The 13,082-nt window shown below is 45.0% G+C and overlaps 1 protein-coding gene across 2 annotated transcripts; it reads right to left on the bottom strand.

Moving 5' to 3' along the window:
* Positions 1 to 4,385: 4,385 nt before the first annotated feature.
* Positions 4,386 to 12,723, bottom strand: RBM7 (RNA binding motif protein 7). Of its 2 annotated transcripts, none has more exons than XM_065417032.1 (5): positions 12,609 to 12,723; positions 10,376 to 10,538; positions 7,795 to 7,897; positions 6,773 to 6,875; positions 4,386 to 5,864 (listed from the first exon to the last, which is right to left on the bottom strand). In XM_065417032.1, exons 1-5 carry the CDS (start codon positions 12,702 to 12,704, stop codon positions 5,424 to 5,426), a joined length of 906 nt encoding a protein of 301 aa, XP_065273104.1. In that variant the 5' UTR covers positions 12,705 to 12,723; the 3' UTR covers positions 4,386 to 5,423. The 2 variants fall into 2 exon arrangements, with proteins under 2 accessions (XP_065273104.1, XP_065273105.1); XM_065417033.1 differs by having other exon boundaries at positions 6,773 to 6,872.
* Positions 12,724 to 13,082: the final 359 nt, after the last annotated feature.

Here is a 13,082-nt window from a genome sequence, read left to right as displayed (position 1 = left end):
AGCAAATAGTTACTATTTGCAGAGGATTGGTTTTCTGATTGATGTACTAACACTTGGTAGTAAAATGTCAACTTTGCTGAGTATCTACTGTATAGCCTCCAATTAAAAAAAAAACAAAAAAACTCCCAAAGGCCAAGCCAAAATGGTTGAGTTCTGTAAAATTAAGGATGGAGTCTTTGAAAGACATCCATTTGTTATTCCAAAAGTCTTCTGCCAGAAGTATTTTTTTATTTATTTTTTTAAATCTTCCAATTATCATAAAATGAAATGTTAGCTACCATATCATGTATCAAGTCCTGCATCTTTGCTTCATAGGAGCCACAGGAGGCGACCAGCCCAACTGACCACGGAGAATCCGAAGTCTCATGGGAGACCCCAACACAGATACTGGTAGGACCCCTCTCCTTTCCCCCCCCCCCCCCCGGCTGAGTTAGTGGCAAGTTGCTACTGTTAGAGGCAGCCACACCCCTTGGTGGGCGCCCCACCCCCACTGAACTCTGGCTGCTAGGCCATACTGCCCTGCACCCAAGGGCTACTCTATTGACTCTGGCCGCTAGGCTGCGCTGCCCTGACCCTAGGGGCGTAGACCGTCACACATGGTGGAGAATGTGGGCAACGCCCGGGACCAGCTGAAAGGTCCAGGGGAAGGAATCTAGATGATGGGAGCCCCACTGCCATCCAAGATGGATACCGAGAAACTTCTAAAGTGGATGCTGGAGAGTCAGCAAAAACAAACGGCCCAACAGCGACAGCAACAGGCTCACATGATGCAGCAGATGGCGAGCCAGCATCAGGAACAACAGCAGCAACTCCTTCGTGACTTGGCTGCCCAGCAACAAGTACAACAAGAACGCCTGGTCCAGCAAGTGGCAACTCTATTACGCTCACCGGGAGCCCCAGCCGCCACGCCCACAGGGGCGAGATCTGGAGAGACTTTGGCGGGGCTGCCAATATGCCTCACTAAGATGGGGCCAGGGGACAACCCCGAGGCGTTCCTGGTCACTTTCGAGCAGGTCGCTACAGCCGCCCAGTGGCCCCTGGAGCCGCCTCCTGAATATATGGACACTCCGGGCGTCAGTTTACCACTCACAGACTGTCTAGTGGAGCGCTTTAACAGTACCCTGAAGTCCATGTTGCGGAAAATCGTGGAGGAGGACCCCAGCCATTGGGATGCACTATTGCCAGCCCTGCTATTCGCTATAAGGGAGGTGCCCCAAGCATCGACTGGGTTCTCACCCTTTGAACTCTTGTATGGCAGACAACCCAGAGGAATCCTGGACCTCCTGAGGGAAGACTGGAAGGCGCAGGAGACACGAGTACTCGGGACCACCCAGTATGTGTTACACCTCCAAGAGTGGCTCTGAGCCTTGAGTGCTTTCGCCCGAGAGAACCTGATGCGGGCCCAAAAGACACAAGAACGGATCTATAACAGAGGAAGTAAGGTGTGGAGTTTTGACCCGGGGGATTGGGTGTTGCTCTTATTGCCCTCTGCAGAGTCAAAGCTCCTAGCCAAATGGCAGGGGCCTTACGAGGTGACCCGGTGGGTCGGGCCAGTAGATTACGAGGTCCGCCTGCCAGGATGATGGCGGGATACCCGTACGTATCACATGAATCTTTTGAAGGCCTGGAAAGCAAGAGAGGCCTTGTTCATCACCCCGTCACTGCCGGCCCCAGAACTTGGACCCCTAGCGGGGGAACCCCTGGATCCAAGGCAGGCTACGCTCGGGGCAGGACTCACCCCGGCACAGCAGGAGCAAATACAGCGGCTCATATGGGACTTCCCCGATGTTCTATCAACCTGCCCGGGATGAACCAACCTTATGAGCCATCACATTATGACAACACCCAGTCAGAGAGTGAGGGACGACCACAATCTACTGCCCCGGAAGATGTGGGCCGCAGTACGACAGGAACTGGATACAATGCTTGAGATGGGGGTGGTCGAGGAGTCGAGTGAATGGCGAAGCCCAATTGTTCTGGTCCCAAAACCCGATGGGACCACTTGATTCCCGGAAGGTCAATGCTATCTCCCAGTTTGATGCGTATCCAATGCTCTGTGCAAAAGAACTCGTAGAACGACTCGGGGGAGCGAGGTATTTGTCAACCCTAGATTTAACTAGAAGAGTACTGGCAAATCCCCCTAACACCAGGGAAAAAAACAGTCTTTCCAACGCCATTCGGCCTCTTCCACTTTGTAACCATGCTGTTCGGGATACATGGAGCCGCAGCGACTTTTCAGCGGCTGATGAATAAGATCTTGCTGCCTCACAATTAGTATGCAGCAGCTTATATAGACAACACTGTAGTCTACAGTAGTAACTGGGAGGACCACCTTTGACACCTCACTGGGGTGTTCCAGGCCCTTAGAACAGCTGGCCTCACGGCCAACCTGGCAAAGTGCCATCAAGCAGGAAGAGGTAACATACCTCGGGTATGTTGTAGGGGGAGGGAAATTGCACCCCCTAATCAATAAGGTACAAGCCCTTATGGATACACCCACACCCAAGACAAAGAAACAGGTATGCCAGTTTTTGGGAGTGGCTGGGTACTACTGCCGTTTCATACCAGACTTTGCAACCATAGCCCGCCCCCGTTCGGACCTGACGAACTCTCAGCCGTGACAGGTGCAGTGGTCTGACCAGTGCAACGAGGCCTTCAAGACTCTGAAAGAGCAACTCTCACAGGAACCAGTCCAGCGACACCCCGACTTTACAAAGGAGTTCATAATCCAGACACCTCAGAGGTGGGCTTAGAGGCCGTATTTTCCCAAGAGCTGGAGGGGGAAGAACACCCAGTACTGTACCTGAGTCGCAAATTATTTCCTCGGGAACATTACTCAACAATAGAGAAAGAGGCCCCAGCCGTGAAATGGGCTATTGACACCCTGCGCTATTACCTGCTGGGGAACACCTTCAAATTGATCACGGACCATGCCCCCCTCAGGTGGATACACAGCATGAAGGACACGAACCCCCGGATTATGCGCTGACCTGTCACTCCATCCTTACGACTTCCGCATATTTAATTGTTCGGGTAAGACCCACGTTAACGCAGACTTTTTTCTAGACAGGGAGGGGAGAAAGAGGAGACGGACCGCCCCTGGGGATCCTTCTTAAGGGGGAGGGTGTGTGACGGGGTCTGCTTACCCCGCACTAGCCAAGACAGGGTGAAGTCCCGCCTCCCCAGCAGGACTGGGCATGCTCCAAATACTCTAGCAGTATAAAGGGAGGAAGCCCAGCTCATTCTGGGATGAAGGCCGCAGAGGAAGGACCTTTCTGGGAAGCGCCTGTGGAGGGCCAGCCACAGCCCGACTACGCCAGGAATCAGAGCCTCCCCAGGCCCGCTTGAACCCCGGCAGCTGAAGGAGCCACAGGAGGCAACCGGCCCAACTGACCATGGGGCATCCGAAGTCTTATGGGAGACCCCAACGCAGGTACTGGTAGGAAATGACCCAGAGAGGGTAATGGAGTGGTACCTTCCACCCGGGAAACCTCAGTGCTTTGGTAAGATGCCCCTTCTGAGTCAGTGGCAAGTTGCTATGCCACTTAGGGCCCAGTGGAGTCGGGTGGGCCTGGGTCCCCCTACAGGGGCAGCCACACCCCTTGGTGGGTGCCCCACCCTCATTGAATTCTGGCCGCTAGGCCAGGCTGCTCTGCACACCAAGGGTGGCTCCATTGAACTCTGGCTGCTAGGCTGCACTGCCCTGACTCTAGGGGCACAGACCATCACACATACATAACAGAAAATGTTCTAAGAGCATCACAGCATTAAAGTTACTTCTCTTCATATCATTTGCACCTTGCATAACTGATTACAATATTTTATTCTCGTAGTTGGGTGAATTTTTGTGCTAGTCAAAAATGGAGTCTGATATTAAATTGAAATCCTCTTTAGTCAGACAATAGTATAAGTTCTCAAACACACAGATCAGTTTGATCTGAAAAGAAACTTTATGGAACATGTTATATTTTAAAAAATGCCATCCAATGCCAGGCTTTAAATAAAGATAGGGTCTTTAGTGATATATCAGTTCTTTAAATCTTTCAGGAAAACACTGAGCATATTCATTCCTCTTGACAATACTGAGAATACTGGCTATTCTATTTTCCTTACTCTGACTAGTTTGGTTTTGAGCAAGTCGATGTGACTTAGAATGTTTCTTATGTAAAAGATATTAAATCAAAAGTCTGAAAGAATTAGACTCTTCAGTAAGTCCTCTAGTTGGCTCTGTATTTCTAATTACCACTCAATTCTCATTCAACCATAAGTTTGACAATCACTAGCTATGTAGGAGAGACACTAAGATGCAAGCTGAAGAGAAACAGCTTACTGTAGAGTTTACTTCTCAACAATCCTCTGAAACTTTTCACTGAGTATGCTTTTATATAAAAGTTTATTGCTATACTGAAACATAGGAATGCATATGTTAAAAGGTGATCTGGGCACGTGAATAGAGTTCAGTTATTTAAACAAGATTTCAATACATGTGGAATTCTGTCACACTAACAGCCTCTTGGTTACTAATCTGAAAGAAAAAAAATCAACCCTTATTACTTTTGTATACTGCACCTCAGTCAGACCACAATTTTTCAGCAACTGATTTAAAAGTTAAACAAGTAATATTGCATAAAAATTAGGGGCATACATCGAAAATACTTATAAAATAGGCACCCCTGTTTCTCCTATGCATTAAACAAAAATTCTTTACATCAAGAGGTACAGGCTAAATTTAGATTATTTTCTAAAATATAGACAACGTACTCCAAGGCATGCAATCAGTTCCTGAGTGGTTTTAGTTACATAAACATAATTTCTTCAAACATTTTAGGCTACTGCACATAATTTTAAAACAAATATTAAAATCAAAAGGCCCAAGGTTGAAACAAAGGAGAGCACATTAAGTCCTTTAAATGCAAGAATTTGGAACACTGAAATTGTTTTATCCACAGATTTTACAGGGCAATTACATTAAATACTATTTTTCAATACATTTTCAAAAGCAACATTTATTTCAGTATGAAAACACTGTCTTCAATATTTAAACTGCCACATGTATCATACTACAAGGAATTTGTTTAATGGGATTACCACCAGACCTGTTGCAGAGACTACTTTTTTTAATTACACTAAAAAAATACAAATTTTCTTTATAATACAACCAAGCTGTACAATTTCACCTTCCCCAAACTACAATGATTTTTTTTTTTAAAGTTGTGGCACATTTCTCTACATAAAACCCTGAGGTGAAAGGTTAATACAATAAAAATGAAGCTGCTTTTTCTTTTAAAAAAAGGTAATGCACGTGACTTTACAAACTTTTTTAAAAGGTAACTTACGATGTTACTCTATACACTGTTAAAATCAATTTGAGACCTGGAGGAGAGAGCCCATAAAAGTTCTTTAGAGCCCACTTTTAATACTGGCTAATGCCGGGATGGGCGCCATTTGCCATCTCTGTAGTTCTCTCTTCTGTTATAGTCATGGCTCCAGCCATCTTGGCTCCTGTCTTCATAGCAGTACTCATCCCTGTTCCCTCCGGAGTAGTGATCAGATCCAGGGTCATGAGGACTCCTGTCTTCATAGCTGTATTCCTCTCTGTTCCCCCTGTAATGATGATCAGATCCGTAGTCTCCAAAACGCTGCTCACGGTTAAAATGTCTGCTGTCCGTATGATAAGGATGGGAGTTCAGCCTGTTCTTGCGCTGTGCTGATGATCCATCTGGACGACGCTGCATTTGTGAGCCTGAAGACTGATTAAATGAATGACTCTGCTGCTGCCCCGGTGAGGTATAAGTGGACTGATCTGAATGCAGAGAACCATACTTTCCACTGTATTGTGACTGCTGCCATGTACCACTATTCATCTGGGGGGGAAAAAAGGCTAATCAAGAAAGAAGTCTAGCTGAGTTGATGGATACTGAATCAGCATTTGGTTCTGCTGAGACTGGATGACTGATGGAACAGCTTAGCAGTCCATGGTGCAAGACTTAGGACAGTTTTTTAAATGCTTATAAAGGGGCTAGGAGTTCTGCATTACATAAATAGTAAATACAGGGGGAATACCATGCACTGTGTGCATCAGCATTCATGGCAGCCACACTCCCTCTACTGGAGACTAACGTCATACAGCATTTTCATCCCTCTAATGAATCGGGCCTGCTTAACTCCTCTCTTCTAAATGATATACTAAATAAAATTCAGGATAAAAAGCAAGAGCATTTAATTTCTTTGAGATGGTTTTGGTTGAAGTGATTACACTGAGCTAAGAAACAGATGACCCAAAGGAGACAAAAAGAAAATATGTAACATACTGACCTATTTTTGGATAGTGAGCATTTGTTTTCAGAAGTTTACACTCAAGCAGCATGAAAGAAATCAGAGCTGATGGTTTTATTCATATGGATGCTAAGTTGTCCTTTTGTGGAACCATATTTGCTCCTCAACTGAAAAGCTTTGATGTGAATACTTACTAACAACAGAAGGACTGGATGCAGGTTCACAGAATAAGTTTAGAAGTGTACACTGATTGCTTTATCTATAGTTACTCTTTGGTTCAAAGAGTTTCCAGGCACTAAACACTTTAGTGGCAGGAACTGCAATCGTACTTTCAACACTCCATAAACACATTCCTGTGAATCAGTATCTGTTAAATAAGTATCCCTCAGTAAAAAGTACTTAAAATTAAAAGGAGAGAGTTCTTTCATGTGTTATCCACCTACTGCTTGTGACCACTAGCTTTAGATTTTCTGTTTCTATTAACTTAACAGCATACCACTTGTCTCTGAAGGTTATCAGGAGATGAGAAAGACCTCTGCAGCATCTGCGCGGATGTGAATCCTGTTGCTAACGTGTTATCTGTGCTCCTATCATATCTGCTGAAGAAAGATTAGGAATTTTAGTCTTTAGTGTTTCATACCATCATTGTGCAAGTTAAAGGGGCATCAGCAGCCTAATCAGTTTTTTTTTTTTTTTAAACCAAGTAGTGCTGTAACTTTGTTTAAAGGCTTGCTTATTGTATGCATTTGACAGCCCTTTGCCCACTTATTTCCCCTTTTCTGTGTGGGTCTTTCACACAGCAATGGAAAAACATTCTTAAACAGGGAAGTGACTCAGACCACAAGAATTGGCAGGTGGACTTTGAGGCAGGAGTGATAATACCTGAAAGTGCTTTTAGCTTTTCTCAAAAGGGACTAGCCATCAAGGTAACAGCATACCTTTAACATTCTCCCATTGGCATAATTACTCCACCTTGGCGAGAAGCGGAAGCTATCAGTGGGAGAGTATCTTCTGCCAATATAACACCGGTGTGGACAGCACGAAACTTGCATCGCTGAGGGAATGTGGGGGCCTTTTTCCACACCCCTGAGTGACGTAAGTTAGATCAACTTAAGCAGTAGTGTAGTCCTGCCCTAAATAACTACAAATTTTCACTAGATTTTCCCTAAAAGAACACAGCTCACTAGAGCATATAAAGTGGAAAGCTTTAGAAAAGTAGTGTTTCACATTGGGCATACATTTTTCAAACTTTTTTTCAAAAAAAAAAAACCAACCAAACAACCAAATACTTTTCCTCACAGTAGGTTCCTAATTTTTATTTTGTTGCCCAAGAGATACAACTGTGCTCTACCTACAAACAGTATAAATGAATAGGAAGAGGGCCTCACACTGGAAAGAAGGAACAACTGCTACTCTGCCCAGAAGCAGGACAGCAGCTACAGCAAAGTCACCATATATTAAATGACTAAAGTATATATTTGATAAGCACTTGCTGGGAGGTGGGATAGAAGTCTTTACCTGTTGGAATTTGGTGTTGAATGTGGTGTGCTGGAAGGACTTGTATTAGCAGTTCCATGCTGGGAATAAGATGAATTGCCATCTTGAGATGCATGACTACTCCCTGAATTAAAACAAACATTTTTAAAAGACAACCTAAAGAATGAATGGAAGTTCGGATAAGAAGTGAACACCTGTTAGAAGATGGAAACACTTTTGCATTGCTTAATTAGCTTTGGAGTTTCATCAGTGAACCGCCAAGGCACACAATCAGGTTTACAAAACAGGGTGTTGCAACTGTTTTAATACCCAATGGTAAAGATGCAATCAACTTGCAACATTCTTGCTAGTAAACCTAGTTTAACTGCAATCAGATGCAACTGTTACTAACATGCAAGTAACAGTAATTTGTTTAAAAAAAAAAAAAAATCAAACCAATACCCCTCTACCCCCCACAAAACTAAAGCTATGAGGAGTTTAGAGCAGTGATCCTCAACCAGGGGTACATGTACCCCTGGGGGTACTCAGAGGTCTTCCAGGGGGTACATCAACTCATCTCGATATTTGCCTAGTTTTACAACAGGCTACATAAAAAGCACTAGTGAAGCCAGTACAAACTAAAATTTAATAGACCATGATTTGTTTATACTGCTGTGTGTTTTATACACTGAAATGTAAGTACAATATTTATATTTCAATTGATTTATTTTATAATTGTATAGTAAAAATGAGAAAGTAAGCAATTTTTCAGTAATAGCGTGCTGTGACACTTTTGTATTTTTATGTCGGATTTTGTAAGTTTAAGTCAGGTGAAACTTGGGGGTTACACAAGACAAATCAGACTCTTGAAAGGGGTACAGTAGTCTGGAAAGGTTCAGAGCCACTGGTTTAGAGTATCTCTTGGAGCTATAAAATAGATATTCTAAACATATAGCAGAAAACCTTTAGAGTGAGCTCTCCTTACCTTGTAGGAAAGCTTATGTTTCTTAAGGCAACTCATTTCACTAGTGGTTTGAGCCTCACCTCTTGAAAGCAATGGACTCATCAAGGCAGGGACCATCTCTTGTACTATACAGCACTAAGCACAATAGGGCAGTAATCTTAGTTGCAGCCACTAGATACTATCATAATGTATTAATAATCTGAGCTTTGCCTCTGACTCCAGTGTATACTGTATTACACTCCAAATGACTAAACTGTGCATTCACTGAACTCCATTTTTTCACCTATTTAATAGATTGTTTACGGACCCCACTTATCTGGTACTACATATATAAACCTTTTGCATGAAACCCAAGAAAATACAATTAATGAATTCTATGGCCCACGGGCTGTACATGGACCAGCAGAGCATTTCATAAGGCTCGCAGCCTGCTTCAACACAATACGCTAACAGCCAATTTATTAGCATTTTGTCATGCTTGCATCATTTTAGTTTGCACAAGTGTGTTAAAAGGTTTTCTATGTACAGTATTATCTAAATATGTACAAAACATGTTGAACTTAAAATATAAATCAATATAGGTGACTTTAAATCTTACTAAAATATGTAGAATCTGTTTGACCCACACAAAGTTGGGTTTATGTGGCCCTCCTGTGTAATAAGGGTGGGCACCATTGATCTAAAGGATTACCACCACTTTTTGAGCACTCTTAACCAAGAATTCCAATATTTATTTCCTTCCTCTTTTCAGGCATCAGTCAGTCCCACTGGCAAACCCAGGCATTCACTCAGACTCTATATTGTTGCCTCCAGAACATTATACAACCTCATGACTGCGCCTCTTCAAAACCTCATTAGCATCACAGGGGGAAAAAAAAACTAAAAACAAAGAGATTCCCCTCTTTCTGAACATGCAAATTCCAACTCTCTTGAATTTGTTCAACAGCAGCAATTTATCCCTACTTGAGAGATCTTCATTTGCCATCCTATCCATTTCCAAAATATCTTCAATAATTTGCATCCTCTGTATCTTCCTCTCTGGCAAACCTTGTTTCTCCCTGTACACTAATACAAGACCTCACTTCTTGGTCAATAATCAAAACTGAGGTGAGAGACTAGGACTTTTGTGAAAAACAAATCCCATCATTTGAGTCTGAGCCATTTCTGCTGTTTCAATGCTATTAAGACAACTTTGGGTATATACTCAACTAAATCAGAAGGCTCCCCCCCCCCCCCGTACTATGAATCTGAACAGCCTTGAGAAAATGTAGAAGTTCTCTAGATACATAGATGTAATTGACTGAGTAGGATTACTATAGTCACCATTCACACAATATTTGTAGTGTAAAAAACAAAACCTGAAATCAAAGTTAACACACACAAAAAAAGCAACTTATGTTCAGGCAGAACTGACAGACAAGTCTCTTGCTTCAGGAAAAGTATAATAAGGAAAGGCTAGTGTACCATCTGTTCTGACACCTTCATTTCACAAATATACCAACCATTAGAAAAGTGAATGACAATTTGATATCCTACAATGAATATCCTTTTTATCTAAAAATATTAAATATAAATAGTCAAGTTTTTTGTGAAGGGGGAAAAGATAACTCCACTTTGCCTAAAACAACTAGATTGTTTAAATGTTCATTTCATGGATACCTGATCGGAACTGAATTTTGATGGGCCTTCCAAAAAGTTTGATCCCATTAAGCAGACTCATTCCATAAGGGACAGATTCTTCATGTTTGAAATTCACAAATGCAAATTGCTTTGGTTTACCATCTCTATCCTTAGGTATTTTAACTTTAATTACTGGACCTGCCTGCAAATCAAGAAACAAAAAATGTTAAATAAAAATGGAGCAAGTTCAGAAGAGTTTTACTCTTACAAAGAAATGGAAAAAGCGAAATCAAGAAACTCATAAGCAAGCACACAAAGACCACCACACCCATGCTAGTTCTGCAGAGACAGGTTACATGCATCTGTATTTAAGTGAAGCTGTTTGGGGCAAGGAGTATCTTTTTATTATGCATGCATACAATGTCGAGATTGTATTGTGGTAGTGCCTAGAGGACACTAAGAGTAATAGTAATAAGAAGCAGTTATAGTTATGCAAGCTACCTATGCCACTCTAAGAACAAAACATGTACTGCAATAGAAGGGTAAGACTACATCAAATTAGAAAGGGAAGAAAGAGACCAAAGAATAGGCTTGATCAATACTGCCAGCCACAAGCAATCAAAAATAGTGACATTGGTTTAAAAATCATGACATCTAACAATAAGTTTTGGTTTCTGTGTTTCCTGGTTTGAGCCTTTGGGTCACCACCAGGTCACATTTCAAGCTTTCCTTCACAATTATGATGGATTTTTTTTTTTTAAGTGTTAGTTGATGGTTCAGTGGTGAGGCACTGGCCTATCCTAATATGTGGGATATTGGAGTTCAAGACTGGTGACTTCCTGTATGACCTTGGTTAATTCATGTAGCCTCTCTGTGCCTCAGTACTTCACCTATAAAAATGAGACTATTCCTCCACCTCAGAGTATTGAGGACAATACATTAAAGTGTGGCAAAGTGCTCTGAGATCTGCTAATATAAAGTGCTGTAAGAACTGTGGTATTATTATTCTTCAATCTACTTCAGCAGTTGTGCTTCACAAAAACACACATAATATCATGAGCTTGGCAATAAAATTGTAAAAGTTTAATGGTGCTGATGCAGGATTTGATGTGCAAAATGCTCTGATCTGCCTTTTGCAGGAGGTCAGACTAGATCAGGGGCTCTCAAACTGTGGGTCAGGACCCCAAAGTGGGTCACGACCCTGTTTTAATGGAGTCACCAGGGCTGGTGTTAGACTTGCTGGGGCCCAGGACTGAAGCCAAGGGCTTCGGCAGTGGGGCTCAGGTTACAAGTCCCCTGCCTGGGGCTGAAGCCCTGGGCTTCAGCTTTGCTCCCCACCCGCTGCATGGGGTGGTGAGGCTTAAGCTTTGGCCCCTCCACCCAGGGTGGTGGTGTTCAGGCGGGCTGAGGCTTTGATCCCACCTCCTGGGGTTGTGTAGTAATTTGTGTGCAACGAAGTTTGAGAATCACTGGACTAGATAATCAAAATGGTTGTTTCTGGCTTTAAAATCTGAGTATGTCTACACGGCACAACTAAGCCCAAGCTCTGACTCAGGTTTGAGCCTAAGACCCCCCCCCTGTGGTCCAAATCAATCTGACTGAAGCCAGCAAGCATTCAGGACCCTGCTCGAGGGGTGGGTCGGAATCCAAGTCCTGCGGTACCATTTTGCAGGGTGGCTGCAGCTCAGAGCCTCAGGCCGGGCGTGGTCTGCGCAGTGCAGTGTGGACGTGTTAGCAGGGCTGCGAGACCCGGCTCCAGTGAGCGTAAGCCCAGCTGTCCAGTGCAGGGTGGATGCTCGCACACAGGCTCCGAGCGGGGGTTAGCGCCCAGGGGAGACCCATCCTGCCCTCAGCCGGGCTGCCCACGGGAGCTTCCCCAGCAGCTGCAGAAGGGGAGCCCGGCCTGCCCAGGGCACTGCCAGGGGCGAGGCTGCCCCGGGGCGGAGGGGGTGCGTGTGCGGGACCCTCCCCGCGCCCGGGCCGTGTGGGGCGTGACCAGCTATCCCGACTGTATAGGGACAGTCCCGATTTTGGGGTCTTTTTCTAACATAGGTTCCTATTACCCCCCCATGTTTCACACTTGCTGTCTGGTCACCCCAGGCTGGGCCATACCGTGCGGCCGGGCCCGCGGGCGGAGCCTGGGATGGGGGCGGGGCTGACACCCACTCGCAGCGCGCGCAGGGGGGGCGGGGGGGGAGGCTGCTGTCGGAAACCGCCCGGTCTCTTCCCGCCCTCTCAGATCCCGCCCCCAGGGGAGCGCGGCAGCCGATACCTGGTGGAAGAGCTCGAAGATCAGCTCCTCGGTCACCCGGGGGTCCAGGTTCCCCACGAACAGGGTCCGGTTGGCTTCGGCCGCCGCCGCGCCCATCTCCCTCCACACACGGGCCCCGACTAACTGCGCAGGCGCCGGCCGTGTATTGCGCAGGCGCGGCCGTGTGAGGGCGAGGCGTCGCTTGTCGCGCGCTCGCCAGGGCGAGACCTTTACACCTTCACGCGAGAGCTTTACGGTGGCAAGAGCATTGGGGGAGCGTCTCCGCTCTGCGCATGCGCATCCCTATGAGGCATGGTATAAAAGCCATGTGTTCCACCTATGGGAGGAGAATGGCGGGCACTGTTTGGGGAGTGGTTGCTGCTCAGGCGGGAGAGGGAAGGAGGGGGGCGGGAGATGGGCTGCAGCTGGACTGTCTGTTAACCATAGTCCTGCAAACATCATGAGGTTGATTTAAAAATAATGAAATTCCAAATC

Source organism: Emys orbicularis, chromosome 15 (genome assembly GCF_028017835.1).
Source record: "Emys orbicularis isolate rEmyOrb1 chromosome 15, rEmyOrb1.hap1, whole genome shotgun sequence".
In the NCBI taxonomy this organism is placed as follows: Eukaryota; Metazoa; Chordata; order Testudines; family Emydidae; genus Emys; species Emys orbicularis.
This window is presented reverse-complemented; position numbering and strand designations above follow the sequence as displayed.